At 29.0% G+C, this 21,638-nt stretch overlaps 1 protein-coding gene across 2 annotated transcripts; it reads left to right on the forward strand.

The window, feature by feature from the left end:
* Positions 1-37: 37 nt before the first annotated feature.
* LOC148233305 (putative gustatory receptor 28a) lies at positions 38-16,034 on the forward strand. Of its 2 annotated transcripts, XM_088189326.1 has the most exons (7): positions 38-167; positions 13,506-13,954; positions 14,525-14,671; positions 14,731-14,872; positions 14,943-15,011; positions 15,254-15,343; positions 15,841-16,034. In XM_088189326.1, the coding sequence occupies exons 2-7, from the start codon at positions 13,599-13,601 to the stop codon at positions 15,904-15,906; spliced, it is 870 nt and encodes a 289-aa protein (XP_088045452.1). In that variant the 5' UTR covers positions 38-167; positions 13,506-13,598; the 3' UTR covers positions 15,907-16,034. The 2 variants fall into 2 exon arrangements, with proteins under 2 accessions (XP_088045452.1, XP_088045454.1); XM_088189328.1 differs by lacking the exon at positions 38-167 and having other exon boundaries at positions 13,477-13,954.
* Positions 16,035-21,638: the final 5,604 nt, after the last annotated feature.

Genomic DNA, 21,638 nt, shown 5'->3' on the forward strand with positions numbered 1-21,638 from the left:
CATAAATTTCAGCCCAGATGCGCATAAACAAGATACGCGCTTCCCAGAGAGCCTGCGCCTCCCAGAGGTGCCACGCAGAGCTTTTCTTCAGGACCTGAGCCGCTAAAGATGAAAATAACGTCTAAATAAATTAGTGGATTAAATGTAAAGTGCCGGCTAATACTGTTGTAAGTGTTTGAAATTTACTTAAAATTTAGTCTAAAATAAATACAGATTCATAACCTCTTTCCTATAATACTTATATTATTGCTCAAATTAAATAACTAAATACATTCCTCTAACTCCATTTATTGGTATATGATTTTAGGATCACCTAATAATATTTATTACTGTCTAACGCCCCTAGCTGTCGCCTACACTAGATACGGCCCTGCTCTCGACCTCCCTTTCGCCGCCCGGCCGGCGTTCGCATAAGTCGATTTATGTGTCGAATATTTCGTTTGTCTCGGCGTTTTCGCCTGATTCAGACTCGGGAGCGCGTAATTTATTACTTTTTTCGCAGACAATTTATTATTACGTATTCAGATGGGACAAAATGGGACCTATCGACGTCTGACCTTTTGTGTTTGCATTAGTATTAATTAATTCATAACGTGATTTTTTTATATTTAATAAAGAAAAATCAATAACTTCCATATATATATAATCTGAGTTTTAAAATATGTATTGTTATTTAATCTCTCAAAAATCTCATTTTAGTAAAATTATGAAATATTAAAAAAAAAACACGATCACATTGTTGAAATGTAAACTTTTAACATAAATTTGTTTCGATCAAATTAATGTGAGATAATAGAATTATTTTTACATTATATTGTCCTTAACATCAAAAACAGCTTTGTTGGCCTTTATTTTAGCAAATATAAATCGTTATATTCTATTCCATTTATTAAAAAAAAATCAGACTGAAGTTTATCGTCATTGATTATATAATATTAATATACATATATATTTTTAACAAAAATAAAATATTTACAATTGTATTTTTATTGAAAATAAAAATTTCTATTTAAATTCCAACTGTCTGTAAATAATAATAATAGTATCACTTTAATATGTTATTTATTTATTAATTGTTAATAAAATGAAATAATTAATAGGGCGTTTGATTATTTAAATTAGTATATCTTCAACAAAACTTTATTGAATTTCTGATATAACTTTTAACCGTCTCATGTAGATGTCACTAAATATTTTTTTATTGAGAAGGAATATGATAAAACAATTTAATATTTCTTAATGTTTTTTTTATTAGTTTTTTACAAAACATCTAAATTAATATTTATAAATATAGTTTTAATAAACTTTAGTATACATAATTGACTACACATTTAGGCAAAATTAACTTCTAATGTCAATGTTTATTTTATATTATTTTGGTATATACATACATATATACTTACATTTTAAAACAGCTTGTAATCTTAAGAATAAAAAAGCATAGCAAGAAAATTTGGGTGACCAGATTATTACGCAAACAAAAACTGCGCACACAATAATTCCAATCACAGAGTTTATGTGATTGATTGATTATTATATACTATAATTTGACACTGAAAGTAACATAGAAAAATGTCTAAGAATATATTTACAAAAATAAAGTATATCTAGAATATATTATTAATACTTCATTTCAAAGAATTAAAAAAAATACATTATTTTTTTAGTAATTTCTGTAAAGTTAACAATTATGTAGTTTTACAGTTTATATCTAATGTCTTTGATATCAGTTATTACCCATTTTTATGATTTAATTCCAATAAATTGTGGCATTAACCCATAATCGTATCCTTTGCAATTTATACAAGATCCGTTAAAAAATTATAAAAACTAATAAATGGCGTTTTAACGGCCTGGCTAATAGGAATAATGCATAATGAATCAAGCAATGTATATATTGTTTACCGTAAGAAAACTAGTAAGTAAGTAACTTAACTTCTTAATGCCAATACGTTTTAATATTATTTTAATATATGTACTATAAACTTCTCACATTTTAAAAACATCAAGTAATATTTGAAAACAAAAAGTAACTTTAATTTGTGGCGTAAACGTGTTTTAAATGTGTACACAATCCGTTAATAGAGTTATAAAAAACAAATAAATTGCATTTTAACGGCCTTATTGGAATAATGCATAATGAATCAATCAATGTATCATATATATTTTTTATCGAAAGAAATCTACTATAACGTAACGCACACATAACTAAATAATGTAGGGCTTTTAAATAAAACTGTAAATGCACATAAAAAAGAAACGGCGATTTAGCGGCATGGTTAAAAGGAATAGTTCTGATTTATTTAGGACATGCCAAGTAATTCCCCTCCTATATATTATCAACCCATTAAATATAAAACACATTAACATATAATAATCAAATACTATCAATTATATTTCGCAATTAATCAGCATTTTAAGATTTATAGTAATTCAAATTAACTACAAAGAGGTTTTTTGTCGTATTTTAATTATTCGATAAATTTATGCATTTAAGACAACAGTGGCAAAAACAACTGTATGGTAACCACAGAACAAAGAATATAATGGTAGTTAACAAAAGTGTGTATATTAGATTAACGCGATGTAGAGAGTCAAATATATGGTTATCGTTCTACTACATAATAGGGAAGCTAAAAAAATATGTTTTAACCTTTTGCATAAGCACATATACTATTAAATTGCAGTGCAATTAATTTTTAATAAATGTAAAATTATAATATTTATATATAAATTTAATAATTCATAAAATAATTTGGTGTAACTAGTTATTTTATGTTAGATAATATTTCCAGATCCAATAAAGAACAGGTGTGATAAAAAATACTAAAAAAATATACAGGTGTGTGCAACTTTTAATTTAATTTAAATTAAAAAAAAAGTTTCATTGCAAATTGAACCATCATAAAATCATAAAAATCTCAATATGCATGACCAAATTTTATTTTACCAAAGAGACCCTCCACATTCCTGTATAATATAATACATACGTACTCCATTTAACAGTGTTTTACTGTAATAAAACGCTGTCGAAAGCTAAAAACAATAAAACCAAAAATCGCTCCCCAAAGCATAAAATTATACCATTCCCACCCAGCACTTAATTTCTTGTTCTTCCTTACTTTTTGGAACATGTTGCTTTTATCTTCATCTTCAGTCTTCAACGACGCACGTATGCAGTCTTAATACAACCGGTTAATTAATTCGATAAGAGAATCAGAAGCAATTATCTGCCGGCCATTTTTTCAATCAATTAATCCGCCACGGCTTAGTAAATTGCGGCCCGCTGGCCGTAATTTAATTTTTTTATTGTTGATCGCGTGTCAAGAGGTCGCACCGCTCCTCGGTTAGTTCGATTAGTTAACCATTAACGATTAACCGCGAAATGTTAACTTGGCAGTAATCGGCGTCGATCGAGGGTGTAATCTGTTCTCAGATCACCGATTAAAATCTAACCGATCACGCATCGTGATTGAGTTTATTAGACTTTTTAGATGTTAACATAATATGAATTACACACAGCGATGATATGCTGATTGGTTTGTTTCCCACGTGTTTTACGTCATTCAACACAAAACGTGAACCTAAAATATGTAATATTTAATTTAGATATCTTGGCCTAACCTGAACGAGTAAATCAAATGCTTTATACTAATTTAAAACAATTAAGTTTGAATAAGTTTAGCGAGACTTAATATAACAATTAATATAGTCCGTAATGTTACTGAGGTTGCGGGTTCGAGCCCCGGCACTTAAAAAAATGTACTATTATAAAAAAAAATGTTTAATAGGAGGCACAAAAATAATTATCATTTCTCAGAAGGCAAAAATTCACGTCAAAAGCAATAAAATCGTGTCGGCGCGCTCCCACTGCGACGGCGATGCTACGATTTTATTGCCTTTGACGTAGTTTTAATATAGACGCTTGATAATCGAGCGTTTATTGCTTTTGACCTGGACTGGAAATTCACTATATGAAAATACAATGAAGATAATATATAATAAATAAAACATTTTGCTATCACGGGCAGGCGTGTACGGTGAGATACCTTACATTTCGTTCGCTCGCGTGCTAACTGACGAGAGTGAGTGAGAGATAAAGGCGTGTGGAACGCATGTAATGCACGCCCTTATCTCTCATTCACTCTCGTCAGTTAGCACGCGAGCGAACGAAAGGTAAAGTATCTCGCCGTACGCGCCTGATCAAGAACCTAAATATTTGTGTTTTATAAAATTGCAACAGACTTATTAGATTGATAAAAAATATTATCTTTAACTCGCAATCACATCTGACGACGTTGTTCCATCAAATATTATTTTTTAAGACTTTGCTTCAAATGTTATTTTTAGCAATTACCATATTATCCAGATCTTGCTCCATTTTTGGGCTATAAACAAATCATAACCTAGTTAATGTATTGCATTAAATCAAAAATGGTATATATAAGCTTATATATAGATATACTCAATCACAACTGACTGATATTATATAATTGTTTAAATTATTAAAAATCACTTTTGCATTAATCGAATACATTTAGATAAAACTTACATTACTTTAGAATATATAAATAAATAAAAATGCTGGGTGGTATAATATTACATAAAATTATTTTTACAACATTCATCATTTTAACACCAATCAGCGAAAATCTATCAGATACGTTTTACGACTCAGATAAAAAAATAACGGACGTAATGGAATATTTTACCATGGCATATATTTGAATACCGTATACCTATAACATGGATATGTATACAAAATATAATCAATAAAAGAAATCTTTTCATAATCAGGCAAATATTTAAAGAATTTCACGGATCATAAATAATGATGGCGCGGACATAACGATCAGCCAATTTAGATAACCGAGAATAAGTAAATACATAACTATGTAGTCGTTTTGTAAATATTATATATTCATATGAGTATTTTCATATATAATATGATATTATTTGATATTAAAATTATTAAAAAATATTTTTTTAGATGAATAAAACCATTTGCTGTAAAGAATTAGCACACGGTGCTATTGATATTAATGTACATAAAATATATGGGAGTATTTTTGGGGTGCTGTTGCCAAATATTTCAGCGTTGATTTTATATTTTAGAAAAGTTCATCGACAGTATTAATATTTCATGCTTTTTTTGCAGTGGCATACCTTTACGAATCCATTTTTAAGCTCCTCATATGTATGTACATAAATACAATAGTTTGTTAGCTGGGTGCAGAAAAAATGAGTAAAAAGCTTCACCTGAAGGCGGAGTTTGATTTTGTCCGATGAATGGCAATTCTTTTACGACCCCCAGCGAAGTTCAAGGCAGCTTTTGCTTCTCATACAATGGCTGTATCGAATTGATTGTATTGTATAAGCAAAAGCTTTACAAACCGCCATAGTGAGATTTCGTGGTTTAATTTTAACGAGACAATAACTCACATTTCGCATCTGACCACGTACAAGGTAGCCATTATCTGTCTGAAAATATGTACTTAAATATAGTTGTATGTATGTAAAAATTATCAGCGTACAAGATCAGATCAGTTAAGATATTCTATCAGATTCGGCGCCTACGCAATCGAAAGGGAATTTGCCTCGCACGCCCCTGAATAAATAAAGCATGTTCGTTATACAGGTTGATAGATATTGATAAATAAATAATAAATATAAAAGTTGTTCGAATTAAATTCACATATATATTTGCTGTTTTTATTATTTAATTTATGTGATACTTTTACATAAAATCTAGTTTAGATATTATGTAACTACAACTACTAGAAGTTATTTACCCAAAAATAGTCTTTCAAAAGAAAAACTGAATTTATAGTAAAATTTAAGTTATTTAGGTAATATATTATACAACGAAAAACCTTTTAATAAATTAGGAACCAAATTATATATTCTATTAAACACAGGTCGACTTTTTGTCAATTACTTCAACCACCGTGTGTAATATGCTTCACTTCCGCAATACATCTCAGTTTAAGTAGTTGTCTTCTTTTGGACATAAATTCTAATAATAAGAATACTACTTATTATTTTTTTATTAGAGTGAATAAATACAGAGTGTTTAGAATAAATAAAATAGTTTAATTATTTTACATTTTAGCAGTAACATAATAAGCAAAAATATTTACAAATATGCAGCATATGCGAGTTAGAGTCTCCAATTACTCGAACCATCAACTACTCGAGTATCGAATATTAAAATTTTAAAATACTCGAGTACTCGAGTACTTTCGAGTATTTACCAAATGTACCAAAATAGCTATTATTCAAATTCGTGCACGTATAAATAAATAAATAAAATACTTAGTATGTTAATTTTTTCAATTATTTTAACTTCACGAACATACTTTTTAAAAACAATAATGCAAAAAGTGTCTCGAATTTAATATTACTGCTAACCTTTGGTTTTATTATTCCCGTTATGGAAAAAACCCTTTCCGTTGCTGTTGATGTTGGTCTTATTGTCATTAACGCGTTGGATAAGGCTTCTAATTTATATCTGTTCGCTTTTTATAGATATAAAATTTTTTCAACTCTCTTTTTATGTTCTCTTCTTTCATTCCCTTCTCTGCTTTTCTCTTATTTCCTTCGACTATTGACAAAATAGCATTTTGTAATTCTTCTTGAATAGATTTTTTTTCCTAACAATATACAATATTCTACTCCTTCTTATTAATGCGAAGAATTTAAATCTATATCCTTCGAATATGTATTTGGGTGAATCCCTTTCACTCTAGAGCTAAACGGTTCGCAAAGAACTGACTTTACTTTAAATGTCTTTAAAACACACAATTGTTTTGATTTATATTTTAAGCTGAGGGATCAGTATGAACAATTTACAACACTTTACGCTACAATTGCATAGTCATAAAACCTAAAACTTTTTTTTGTTGATATTTCATATTGTTCATTGCCATAAATTAGATAAGTCGGTACTGTCGAACAGAAAACACAAAAGAAATTTCTCCGTCGTACCCACTAACATAGCCGACGACCGGAACTATGCAACTATGGAACTATGAAAAAATTATACCTGATAGTAACCGCTCTAGCTCGGGACTTTGGGCATAAACGCCAAATAAAAGCAAGACGTTAACCTTTACCGGACCGAGTTAAAGTTATTTTTGTTTCTGAAATATTTCAAAATTTTTTAATTTCGAGTATTAATCGAGTAATTTTCAAAATACTCGATTATCAAGTACTTAAAAAATAGACAAAAATACTCGAGTATCGAGTACTCGATTACTCGAATTGGAGACTCTAATGCGAGTATCTATTATTTCTTCGGTGATATTTAACACAACTAATTTTTATTTTAATTAATTTAAGTAAATTGCAAAGTTGAGAATATTACAGACGAAAAAAACAATTTACAACTATTTTAAATCTATGAAATACAAATGTGTTTATTAAAGTTTAAATTGCATGATGGGTCGTACATTCTGTAGCTTTGCGAAGTAAAATCTGCAATTCATTTAGAACCTTGATTTAACTCTTGGCAAAAAGTGGCGGCTTGACTGGACCAAATCTGATGATCGAAGTGGAAAAGCTGATCATGTCTTTTTATCAAGTCAAGAGCATCGTTCAATGGATAATTATCACGTTATCTTAAATATTTACGCCATGATTGGTTGTAAGCTGTAAGATGTGTGATCTGACAATGAAAAAACACGCCCTTATAAATCAAAGAAGGGTAATTTAACACAATGACAGCGCTCGCCCTCATGTGTCGAAGAAGACGATAGAAAAAAAATCAACGTATTTTTTTAGAAACTTCTTCCTCACCTATCGTTCCAATCGACTATCATAATTTTAGATCCCTTCAACAATTTTTAGGTGGAAAAGAGTATCTTTTTTAGTATACGAAATTAAAAAAATTATTGCTTCCATAAATGCAATATTTTTCGTATAAGATATATAAATATGGATTACTATATGAAAAATAAAAAAATATATAATATTTCACGTTTTATTTTTGACCCAATAAACTTGCACTTTAAAAATCACAAAGACTTATTGAACAACCGCTATATAGACTCCTCGTAACTCGTAACAATAAATCAGACATTAGCTGCTATCGATTCTCAAACTTTTAGTAAAATATTTATAATGGGATTATTTAATACATGTATGATAGTATTTATTGTTATTAACACACGCGTTTATACTTTTCTACTCGTCCGTGCCAAACATTGCCATATTATAATGATTTAAAAATTTAAAAATAAAGTGCTACGAAACATTGAGAATGCTTCGGAGGAATGTTCGCAATAGAGACATACATCGTGACTTATGTGTCGAAGACGTCGTCAGTACTATAAAGCGTTTTGCTTCTAAACATGAAGCGAGGCTCCAACAGTACGTCAACATCGAGGCAACAAACTCCTCAATGTGGGCAACTTGAAAAGACGTATGAAGAGGACTTAGCTCTTCGAAGTGTTTCTTCTCGAAAATAATGGCAATTCTTATTTCTCGAGAAATTTGCTAATTTCTCAAGAAATTAATTAATTAAATTTCTACGAATATTTTAAAATGCTTTACAACCGCTATATTTTTTATATTACCGCATAAGAGAGGATGGGCCCATGTCAAATGTTTGAACATATGCATGTTTTTAGTAATAAGCTGTTAATAGTAATAATTTAAATTTTTTTAAAGTAAATAGCCTTTGAGGAGTATCGCCGTACATGTACGGTGATCGATTTTTCACTGTTTTGAGGTACCCCAGATAGTTATATTTACATGTATAACTGAAAAAATAACAAATAATATTAAATTTGTATTGATGTAAATGACTTCTGAAGAAAATAATATCAATAAATTATAGAGTAAGAAATATATTAACAAAACAAAAAATATTTTATATGAATTTTATGAAAAATATTAAAAGCCTCTATATTGATATAAATATTTTTTTAAGAAATCCGAATAATATTTAATAAATATGTAAAATAAAATATCGAAATTTAATTAAAAAAAAAAAAAAAAAAAATTAAAAGATTTTTTCACAGCAAATATCGTAACAAAAAAGAACAAGGATGCTGATTCCAATTTAGATGGTATGTGCTTTTTAAAAAAGTATTTTAAGAATAATGTGTGATAATAAACCTACTAATATGTTTTAATCAATGATACATGTTTTACCACTTTTAAGTTCTTTTATATTTTAATTACTATGAATAATATAATTAACATGCATAAATATTGAAAAAAAATCATGCAAAAGTAACAGATATTTTACATATATAAAGATATTTACAATAATATAATTTATTATTATAATTATGTATTACAAATATTTTTTTATTTATCAATTTTTTTTCGAAAATTTTCGAGAAAATCGAAAAGTAAAAATGAGAATTCTCATTTCTTTACAAATTAAAAACATAAAGAAACATTAATGCATAGTCACCATATATCACTAGTTTTTTAGACAGTGATTAGAACCTTTAGTTTAGTTGTAACATAGCTTTTTAACCCTTTAGGTGCTTAAGATGTATTTTATGCCTTGAAAAAACTATAACATAATCACTGATTTTTTCAGTTGATGTTGCAAAATAAATTGCTGTTTAATTCCTATCAATAATCCAGATTTTAGACCACTAGAATATATATTAAAAAAACACCAAAAACCATAGCCACAACTGGTTATTATTTAATTTATTATAAATACTGCTACTCATATTGAAACATCAAGTAAATATATAATTAAAATTTACAACAAATCTTAATTGGAGTCCACCATAGTAAAATTCCAATTTTATTTATGTACATCAAAGATCTTATCTACTTTATACTACCTTTTTAAATAAATTGACGCGCGATGATTGACGCGAAAGCAAATTACCACATTGATCAGGCGCAGTAAACTTTTTTTGCTCAATATATTACTGTGCAATATTAATATTATATGTTTACACTTATGTATTAAATTTGAATTACAAAAAAATAATAAATATTATATGATTAATGAATCTAACCGCAATATTTGGCAATGGACATAAAAATTAAACAATGATAAATTTAGAACTTGACTATAAATTAAAACGCAAACATGATCGATTTAGAAATGATTTGCATGTAGTATATATTAATGATTAATGGCAGATTATTATATGTTGTGTGTATTATCATTCTATGTATGTAAACTTATAAAAATATTATTGAATGTAATGAGTATTCGATTTAGCCTTTTTTATTTCACATCGATTACTTCATTTGTGGGTTTCAACGGAGAATTGCAATGGTTTTAAACCAAGAATTTGTGTTTTTTAACACTTGATGTGTAGTTAGATATGACTTAAATTTGTAAACTACCTACATATGTAGATATACTAGAAATAATCATTAATAAAATAAGACCAAAATCGTTGAACCCTATAAAATATAAAACATATGCATACTAATATTTTTGCTGACCTTATTTCGAAAATGTTCGAGAACCATTAATCGATCATTTGATCAAATGCACAAGTTAATAATTGTCAATGTCATTAGTTGCTAAAATGTCGAACTTGTACGACGCCCTTTCGCCATTGTACTACTGCACTAAAGTTTTAGGCCTCAGTCCTTACACGAGGATTGGAAATAGTTACACGACTTCAAAGTTAGGCACTGGCCTTACTATTATAGCCATTTTGTTCCACGCATACAACGGAACAGTGTTGTTTGAAGACTGCAAATCACCATGGTCAAATATAATAATCACGGTAAAAAATATGTATTGCTATAATTTTTACACGATTTTGATTTTTTACCATATATAAAACGGTTATTTATGGGGTGTTGTTTTTACGATATATATAGAATATATATTAGTAGTATTTTAAAATCAGGCAAATTGTAAAATTTATTTAGTAAAATAATAAATAAATAAATTTTGTGCGCAAAAAATAAATTAAACTAAAAACAGGCGACTGTTAGCTCATATGATCAGCCATTAATTTATGGTTGTTTCAATAGCTTTCTTTTTTTTTATTGTTTATTTTGATTGTTTTCTATTTTGGTTTGGGTCAAATAAAATACAATAAAGTAAGTTACATTTAAAGATAATTAAAAATATATTTTTATATAACTGAATTACAGGAAATATATTTAATCATCAACAATAAATATAATTCCGATTATGTTTTTCTAGATTTTCATAATCTCACGGATTACTATATTTTTGAATATCTTCATTAATTTATTAAAAAATATAATAATAGTTTATAATTAATAAAATATATTTTAATAATTTACAGACTTTGATTTAAGTCCGTTATTTAAATACATATAATGTTATTGTTGATTGTGTTTGCCCCATTGTAACACATTGGGTTAACGCATGCAGTTGCGACCGAAAATTTACAATAAATCAATACATAATAAGCATGCGAGCTAATTAAATTTTGAATGCATCTAATCTTCTCTTGTCTGCTGCCATTACGGTCCATGTTTCAGACGTATAAAAGCATATGGAGAATATTACAGATCTTACCAAACGAATTTTGCTAAAATACCTCTGTTTTTCCAAATTTTTACATGAAGAAATATCGCACTTTTGTTCATTGCTGTTCGCTTTCTGATTTTCACTTTCATCTTTTCTTATTAAATATACACAAAGTCATTTACTATCTCCACTGCTTGTAGTTGTTTCATTTTTTCGCGTGGGATATTATTTCTATCGATAATCAACTCTGGTCATGGATATGTTAATTTTTCTGCCTATGAGGTTGCTCTTTCCTTTTTCGTGGATTAATAAATGAGCCCATTTCATCGGTAGTTTTCGATATTAATGTGAGGTCATCTCAAGTTTGACAGTATTTTTCTTCCAATTAATATGCCACCATTTCATCCATCCACTGCTCATTTTTATAATATATTTTCTATATATATATATTAAAAAGGTCAGGCGATAAAAGTCTTACTCCTTATTTGATTTCAAGGAGATTACTCGTATCAGTGCTGTACTGCAGTGGTATAAGCTTCGAAGTATGTGTACTATATTTGCGCTAGCACAGTCAGTTTGAGAGCTATCGATTTCATCATTATTCATAATTGGAAAGAGATGAAAAGTTAGGGTTTACGCCCCTACTAGCTTTAAAGCACACGATACATTTATACGTTCGATATACTCATACACTTACTTATGCAAAAAAATCTACCAATAAATATTTCTGCGCAAATTTTTAAGATTAAAATTAACATGTTCAATATTTCTGTATTTTTGTATATACGCGATGTTTCAACATAAAAATAATACATTTGCTTTATCGTAGACAAATCTAATGGTGCCTTGCAGTTCCCAATAATTATGTGTACTTTTTTAATGATAGGGATAGCTGGCGAAGTGAAAATAAAAGCAGGTATTGCATACACGAAAATCTTTCTACAATTTTTACATTTTTCAGACATATTTTTGCCCAAATAGTCCATGGAATATGTTTCACTAAATATTGAAGTTTAATATTAGCAATAAATAAGTCGTACTAATTGAAGTAAAATACGTATTTAAAAAAAATACGCGAAATGTATGTTTTTTTTTTAAGAATTTACATTGGAAAATATTGTGTTATGTTCTTTTTTCTATTAACAACTAAAGGTTGCACTAAACGATATAAATAAAATGGGTTTCTGTGTTTCTTTATATATTTTTGTAACCCAAGAATTTCTGGTTTTGAATCACAGACGTTATTTTAGATTTTTTCAGAGGAGGGGGGGGGGGAAGTTGCCCGGTTAGTTGTTGTTTCTTTTTAATATTTCAATTTCATTAAGATTCAAAGTATTTCATTAACTCTTTTAGCGGTTTCGCCGTACATGTACGGTGGCCCATGAAAAACATTATATTTATATAATATTTTTTAAAATTTAATTAGATATAAATTATTTGTATATAAATTAAAGAGTATGAAATACATAAACATAAAAAAATATTTTATATAAATTGTATAAGAAATATTAAGAGTTTATGAATTAATTTAAAAAAAAAACAACAAAAACCGAATAATATATAAAATAGATGTAAAATAATAAACCAAAATATACTAATATAAAAAAGTAGTAAAATAAATCAAATATGCAATTAAAAAATAATTATGGAAAAATACGTAAAATAAACTCACTCCAAAGTGTATTCTTACAAATTAACAAATGTAAACAAATCAGCTTACTACTTAAAGAGTTAAATGGACTGCATTTTTCTGGTCAAATTCAAGCGGGGGAAATGACTGATCTCCCCTTCAAATGACGTCCTTGCAAAACCGCCGCTTCTCTCTTCGCATCCCCTGGACATCCGGGTCCAGATTTGAGCTCATTTTGAAGACGCCTGGACGCATCTATGAAAAGAAAAACTTCACGTATAACTGACATATACAAATTCTATTTGACAGTCTCAATTATTTCCACACAAAAAACAACAAAATTTGTCAAAAAATAACAAAAATAAATACCCCCGACAAGAAGTTTAGTACATTACTATAGACATGTATTATATATTTAAGTATTTTTAACAGGTAACTTCTGTATCAAGAATCTACTTGGGTTGCTTGTCTACTTTTCTCATTTACTTCACCGAGATTAAGCACCAAAAGGACGTCGCAGAAGTCATGGAGACTTTGTGCGTTTTGGATGACGCATTGAAAAAATACGACGTGAAACTCTCCTATCCTAAAATTAAATTCGCTTGTGCCATCTTTATGTTAGCTTTGTATAGTTTTATTGTGACGACCGCGGTTTTGGATTATGTCACCTATTGGAAATTTTTCAATCTATATTCAATTCAATTTTCACTATTGTTCATCGTGCCAAATGTCGTGCACGGAGCAATGAGTTGCAAGATTAGCATCTACGTCTGTATTGCATGGCAAAGATTTAAGATTGTCAATAAGATATTCGATGAAATGCTACAAAATGTCAAAGTAGACATCCATGGGATTCGATGCGGAATTGCATCTAAGATTGGGTAAGTCTGACTTATGTGACATCTGCGTTTGGATATTTATCTTTAAGTTGATCAATTAACCAGTATTAATAATAATATTCAATGCTCTTTTATTTTTAGTCCATAACTAAAGGGCAATAACTCGCGTTGTCCGGTATTACATTTAACGCAAATAAACTTCCAAAAATATAGCTGTTCTTGCTATATTAACATACGAGAGATTTATTTTAGTATTTACTAGTAAAACCTTTATATATAACATATTCACATTAACTACAGTGCATCCAATGAGCATGAGAAATAATTTCTTGACTCTATTTTATAAAGGATAGTTTGATAGTTACAGATTGATCTACATAGTAACATATTTTAATTGTAAGCTGTATTATTTATTTAATTATTAAAATAGATGTCACTGATTTATAGATTTTGCTTTCAGTCTGCTGTTCCACTTCTTACTTAGTAGTGGTTAATTTTATTACCTCATTGTAAAGCATTAAGCTAACGCCCGTCTTGTTGTAACGAAAATTTTTCATGCTTATGAGATCTGTAATCATTTTTAATTTTTTTTATTTACATTATATTTAACAGATGTAAATATACACCCGATCAAGTCATCAATGATATAAAATATATACATTTAAGACTAAGCATCATAATAGAAAAAATTACGCGAATGTATTCTCTACCTATTCTAACAACGATGACTATTGGCTATATAGTAATGTTCTCTCAAATGTAAGTATATATATTTTTTATTTAGTATAATTATTTAGTACATAATTTCAATATTTCAGCCATTTTTGGATTTACTCAATTACCCACCATGAACTACATAATTTTAAGCCGCTATTGATTTCTCACTCATTTTTGGTATTTATGTTCAACATACTGCCAGTCATTTTAATAATTGAGTGTTGTGAAAATTGCGTGAATGAAGTAATTAAACACACATTTAATAGTTTATTATATGTAGTGAAGTATTATAATATTTTTATATTTTTTTAAGGGAAAGAGCACTGCTAATATTCTACTCAGAATCGCAACATCAACAAAAAAAACAAACGTCATAAAAGCGGTAAGTGCTATTTTATGAATTTGTTTAAAATTGTACACAGAAAGTGCATTAAGAGATGCTTGTCTCTAAGTAAATATTATTTATAGAACAACCATAAACGTAATTTTACTATTTTAGACCAAATTTTTCACATTAAAAAAAATCGAATGTTATCTTTGTTTAACATATTATGAACTAAATAATTGGGAATATACCTGTTAATTTCATGCTTCAATTAATAGTAATACATATTCTGATTCCAGATAAGAAGGTTTGTTCTTCAGATGACGGATAACCCTAAAGAAGTAACAGCTGCTGGATTCTTCAATATCAATAGACGCCTCCTTGGAACAGTACTATCTTTTAATTTATATTATTTTTTTTCATATTGAAAAACAAATGAAAATATTAATTATATTTTAATTATACAAAATCATCGCTAATTTAATAAAAGTATTATTAATTCTTTAAGCTCAGTTTTATGCTGAAGAAAAAAAATCTTCGTTCTTTGAATGTCTAAAAGACACAAATAAATCAATTGGTCAATTGATCAATCTAAAAATAAATTTATTGTTTTTTAGCAAATCCTTCACCATTAATTACGTCGCAACGATTATGGATGATCCTGATACATTTTTGATTTAGAGTGCGATTTATTTAATCTTATTTAATTTTAATATTGTATTTGATATTTTTACGTTTTATAAATGTTTTTATCAATATAATAATCAATTTTAAGATTTTTAAAAACAATAAAATGTTGTTATGATATTAATATTTTGAACCATAAAATCCTGTGCATATGGGTTAAATGCATTCATACCTGTAATCTTCATTCTTTTTTTTTCAGATGTTTGGTTCTGCGACGACGTTCCTAGTAATCTTGATACAGTTCGACATGGCCAACGCAAATTAGTCTTATTATCATGCATGCGCATAATTAAACGGTCGCCATCTTCGGCGGTTAAAATCAAACGTACAGCAGGAATTATTTTACGACCGAGCGTGAGTGCCGGCACTTAACGGATGCGCTTTACATCCGGTTCAAGGCCGTTATTTTCGAAGGTTAAAAAGTTTCTAACCTATTTTCACATCGCCGACAATGGGGCGGGAAGTCATTAGTCAGAAAAAATGCCATTTGAACGAAGAAAAGACTCTTTGACGAATCTTATTGACAAATTATTGAAGCAGAGCAGGACACGGCGCATCGATGAAAAAAGCATTTAGATAATACAATTATCTAATAGTCGTCATTAAAAAGTTATACAATTGACATTAATATTATAGTTGTATAGATATACAATTGAAGATTATATAATATGTTGTTGTAATTTTAAGACAATTTTTAATAAATGTTATATAATATATTATAATTAGGTGTGTGTAAATTTTATTATTGGGATTCTAAATAAATTTAAATAAAAGCAAGTCATTGACTATATTATTCTATATCTAAATAAATGTATACAGTAAGCAAAAACAATTAAATGAATATTTTTAAAGAAAACATGTTACCTTATACACAAGCCTTCCAAGCCTTTCATTATTCTTGAAAATTTATTCATATATACTCAACAGATATCCCAAGTGCAATTTATATATTTCATTAATGCTTTCCTATAACTGATGGGCCAGTAATACGATTTGAATACACACTATTTCCCGTGAAAGTTTACTATAAAGTTCATTTTTGCTTACTTTTGTTAATTTAATATTAGTGATAATTAGCAAATAAATCATACAATAATTATTTTTTATAAATAAACATAGCTTATAATAATTTATATATAAATATCAAATCTGCATTAACCATTAAGTAATAAAAAAATACACGTAATAAAATTGTACAGTAAAAATTAAATTGGAAAAAAATTACACACACAATAAATTTCACACTGGGGTAATTTCACATTCTTCTGTAACATACATATTTAATCCTTGGGGCACATATAAAATTTCAAAAGCAGTACATTTTTTTTATAAATATATTTTATTGGCGATGGAAAGTAATTTTAATTTAAAAAACATATTATAAGATAAACATAAAATGAACATTGAAATGGAATAGTTTTTAATTTGATGTTTTATTTTAAAATATAATTTATTCTATTTAACCGCTATAAAAGTTATATGTATATCAACATTTTTTGTTGATGTGATTTCTCAATTTTTGTAAGTGATTTTTTTTGTAATTACAAAAAGGTATAGCATACCAAAATTAAATACTAATATTACTGTATAATATTTTTGCAGTATATTGAAAAAATATATTTTTTTATTACCAATATAATATATTTTTTATGCACACCAAAATGGTAAAATGGGTTACTGTATAATGTGGAATTACTCTAGTGTAATAATTAAAGCACGTATACTTTTTTCAACATGTAATTTCTTTACTGTGTAATGCTTGAAATACACTTTCTAGAAGTTGTCCGAACCGAAGTTACAACTGAAGTCGGCAACGACCTACGGCTTCGAGTAAGCGACCACACTGTCGCAAATTTCATAAGCCGTCCGGACGGCGGCTTCTGTCACGTACAGCCGGCATATTTGCGCGCGATCGAAAAATGTGCTAAATAATCGTAATTTTTTAATTGTTATATTATTAAAATTACGCTACTGATAATTATAAAATTTTGTGTGGGCACTCACCAATACAATATCAGTAAAAACTTTTCGGTCGTAAATATTCAATTCATGCAAAATCTTTGTCGGATTTGCAAAATGCCATAAGGCATAAAAATGTTCTTCAGAATACGAACACCACATCTGTGACTATCCTAGAATTTGTCGCCATCGATTCTAAATAAGAATTCGTTATGGTGTGACATTTATATAATCCGATCTAGGAAAATACATAAGGATATTCAAAACAATTTTTTGAACAAAATCAAGTACTATTAATATTTTTTAATTACTTAATTTTATATGAAAAAAATATATAATGACGATATCTGCTAGAAGAATTTACTATCAAAAATATAATTAATCCCTTTTGGTGCCCTAAAATATTCAAAGATGTCAGTAAGAGTCGTTGAAGTCCCGGATAAGCATGTGGTATTATAACTTGACCACGTGACCACGATGCAGCGCTCGTCATGCGTGTTGACCATAGGACGCCTACGCGCATACTGAAATTGAACAGAGTTACTCGTTCTATCTTAGTTTGCGAAAAACCATATCATTATCTCTCTCACTTTCGTCACTTAACACGCGAGAGAGCGAAAGGGGAAGTATCTCACCGCTCGCGCTCGAAAGAGCAGCTCCGACTTCGGTTTCTTTGACTTCGGTCCGTTTGCGGACAATGTCCGGAAGCGCTTGAAGCTGGCCAAGTCGATTGAATTATCCCCACTTTACCTCCCGTTCTCGGTAACCTCGGACAACTTCCGAGAGATTTTAGAGCGGGCAGAACCGAACTCGATCGAAGTAACCCCGAAGTAACCCACTATATTGTCCAAACTTCCAGAGAGTGTAGTGCAGGCATAATATCATAACGTGTATTTTTTTTGTAATTTTTTTCCCTATGTAATTTTTCTTGTGTAATTTTATCACGTGTTTTTTTCTGTCGCCTTCATATAATTATATAAAATTTAATTGGCTATAATGTAAAATTACTTGGATAAAACATAAAATTATTTTACCATTGTTACATATATTTAGACATATATTAATAATAATAAAAATAGTTATTCAATTTGGCTTTTGAATTTTTTGAACTTTTTGCTATAAAAAAGTATTCTTATTATACAATAAAGTAAGTACATTCATACATAAGTGTAAGATCATTAAGTTGTTAGTTGTAAGTTTTTTTCACCGTCCTGTTTACAATATTTATGAGTGATGCTAAACAAATAATGTTCACTATTTTTTTTATAACTGAATCAGATTCCAAACTTTTTGATTTTTAAAAATCTATTTTTAACAGAAACGTTACACACATATAATATTATTACTGTTTTTATTATTTAAATTAACTTGTTTATGTGAACCGACTTTCATTAACACTTTGATTTCGTTAAAATACCAAAATAGTAGATCTCATCTGTAGATATGTTGACTAATGAGGAGACATTTATTTAACCCAACATAAATTTAATTAATTAAAAATACACCATTGTGTCACCATTATAGACGATCTTCAAATACCAATTTAAATTTATAGGTAAGTGATTTTTTATTACGTCTATTTAAAATTCGATCATTTCATAATCGCTCGCTTCCGTCGGACCCACCAATTTCATATTAATTTACGCTTGCGATGTGTTAGAAAAAATACCTAACCGATAAATTATTAGCGTTCTTAACAAAACGTGCACACGTAACGTTTTATTATAAATTAATTCACTCGTCCGTGTATAATGATAGTTTAGGACCCTGCCGATTCATCATTCACCATAACGAGTACCGATTAGGTCGACCTATAGGCTACGAAGCTTAATTACGAAATAAAGACAAGGGTGAAATTTGGACACGCCTTCACTGTACGATTCGAAAAAGGTTGAATTTATGTGTACACCTAACAATTAAGCTGAGTGTGTTAAATAAAAACGTTATTGTAAACACGTGGGATATTTGAAAATTAAATATAAAAGTCTAGGGACACTGGAAACAATTGTTTTACCCAGTTGTCAACACTACCGTTATGGCTAGTGCTTGAAGTGTGTATTTAGTAATGTGACCATGTCAATTCCTAATATGAAGCTAGTAAGGTTGTTTAGAAATTCATCGCCACTTGTTTTTGTTCATGGCAATGAATTTAAAGCAAGAAGTGATGTTCGCAAAAAGGAAAATGCTGAAAGACTATCCAGTATAATTGTAGCAAAGTGTTAAAAACTGTTTTTTCATGGCTTTTTTGGAAGCTTAGGTAGCAAAAATTCGTGCAAAAAATGTGTGGCAATTGTGACAAAATTTACGTTGGTCAGACAAACCGTAAGATTACACAAAGAAAAATAGAACATAGAAATGCGATAAAATACTGATGAAAACTACACTTTTGATAAAAATAACCATATAAATTTTGATACAACACAAACTTTAGGCAAAATTAAAAGAAAATTAGCACTAAGTAAAAAAGATGACGCGTAAACACTTTCCGGTTTTAAAGCAAGCTAAATTAGATTTTAACAAAATTCACACAAATATGAATACATTTAAATATACCAATTCGAAAATGAATACACTTTTTTCCTTAGTAACAAACAAACAAACAAAAAATAAAAATAACAAACCACAAGATCGAATCAAAGACGACGCAACTGAAAAGTCTGCGGCGGCTGAGATAAGGTCCAGATTACGCCCAAGATGATGACCCCAACATCGGTGGTCGAAACGTCGGCAAGCGAGAAAGAAGGCGCAGGCTCTCACACCTTAAAAAGCTAAGTAACGTGTTGAATAAATCCGTTAAAAATGAAAACAAAAACAAACAATTGAAATCTAGATTTAAAAAAGTCGATTTTAATTACTGCGTATTCTTAAATTAAAATTTCACTTTTTGGAAATATAGAAAAAAATGTTTTTCGGCAAATTTAGCTTCAATTTATAAACCCTTTAGTATTGATGGGTAAAATAAAAAAACATTTGCATAGCTTGACATTTAATTTAAATTTTATGTCAAATAAGATTAAAGACCACTCGATTCTAATATATAATGCCATAAGCAAAAATAGATTTTACAAAAACATCTTGCAATGAAATGCCTTAAATATTTAGCTAGTTATGAAATATAGTTTACAAAAAAAAACAATAAGACCATGACACTTTTCAGACTAACCACATATGTCTGCACTACACTCTCTGGAAGTTGGCCAAGGTTGGCCAAGGACGGAGAATATAGTGTGTTACTCTGGTCGAATTTGGTTCTGCCCGCTCTAAAATCTCTCGGAAGTTGTCCAAGGTTACCGAGAACGGGAGATAAAGTGGGGGTAATTCAGACGACTTGCCCAGCTTCGAGCGCTTCCGAACATTGTCGGCAAACGGACCGAAGTCGGAGCTGCTCTTTCGAGCGCGAGCGATGAGATACTTCCCCTTTCGCTCTCTCGCGTGTTAAGTGACGAGAGTGAGAGAGATAATGATATGGTGTTTCGCAAACTGTTATAGAACGAGTAACTCTGTTCAATTTCAGTATGCGCGTAGGCGTCCTATGGTTGACACGCATGTCGAGCGCTGCATCGTGGTTACGTGCTCAAGTTAAATACCACATGCTTATCGGGTACTTCAACATACTCTTACTGACATCTTTGAATATTTTAGGGCACCAAAAGAGATTAATTATATTTTTGATAGTATATTCTTCTAACAGATATCGTTATTATATATTTTTTTTTATATAAAATTAAATAATTAGTGGTACTTGATTTTGTTAAAAAAAAAATCGTTTCGAATATCCTTATGTATTTTCCTAGATCAGTTTATATAAATATCACACCATAACGAATTCTTATTTAGAATCGATGGCGACAAATTCTAGGAGAGTCAAAGATGTGATGTTCGTATACTGAAGTATCATTTTTATGCCTTATGGCATTTTGCAAAAGCCGACAAAGATTTTGCATAAATTGAATATTTACGACCGAAAAGTTTTCATTGATATTGTATTGGTGAGTGCCCACACAAACTTTTATAATTATCAGTAGCGTAATTTTAATA

The sequence above is a fragment of the Plectrocnemia conspersa genome, unplaced genomic scaffold (assembly GCF_051122295.1).
Source record: "Plectrocnemia conspersa isolate PC_06_02 unplaced genomic scaffold, ASM5112229v1 ptg000008l, whole genome shotgun sequence".
Taxonomy (NCBI): domain Eukaryota; kingdom Metazoa; phylum Arthropoda; class Insecta; order Trichoptera; family Polycentropodidae; genus Plectrocnemia; species Plectrocnemia conspersa.

Bases quoted from the DNA above. Each gene is read 5' to 3' on its own strand.
- LOC148233305 (XM_088189326.1), top strand. From the start codon at position 13,599: ATGGAGACTTTGTGCGTTTTGGATGACGCATTGAAAAAATACGACGTG. The intron at 14,672-14,730 runs GTAAGTATATAT...TCAATATTTCAG, and splicing joins ATAGTAATGTTCTCTCAAAT to CCATTTTTGGATTTACTCAA. The intron at 15,344-15,840 runs GTACTATCTTTT...TTTTTTTTTCAG, and splicing joins ATAGACGCCTCCTTGGAACA to ATGTTTGGTTCTGCGACGAC.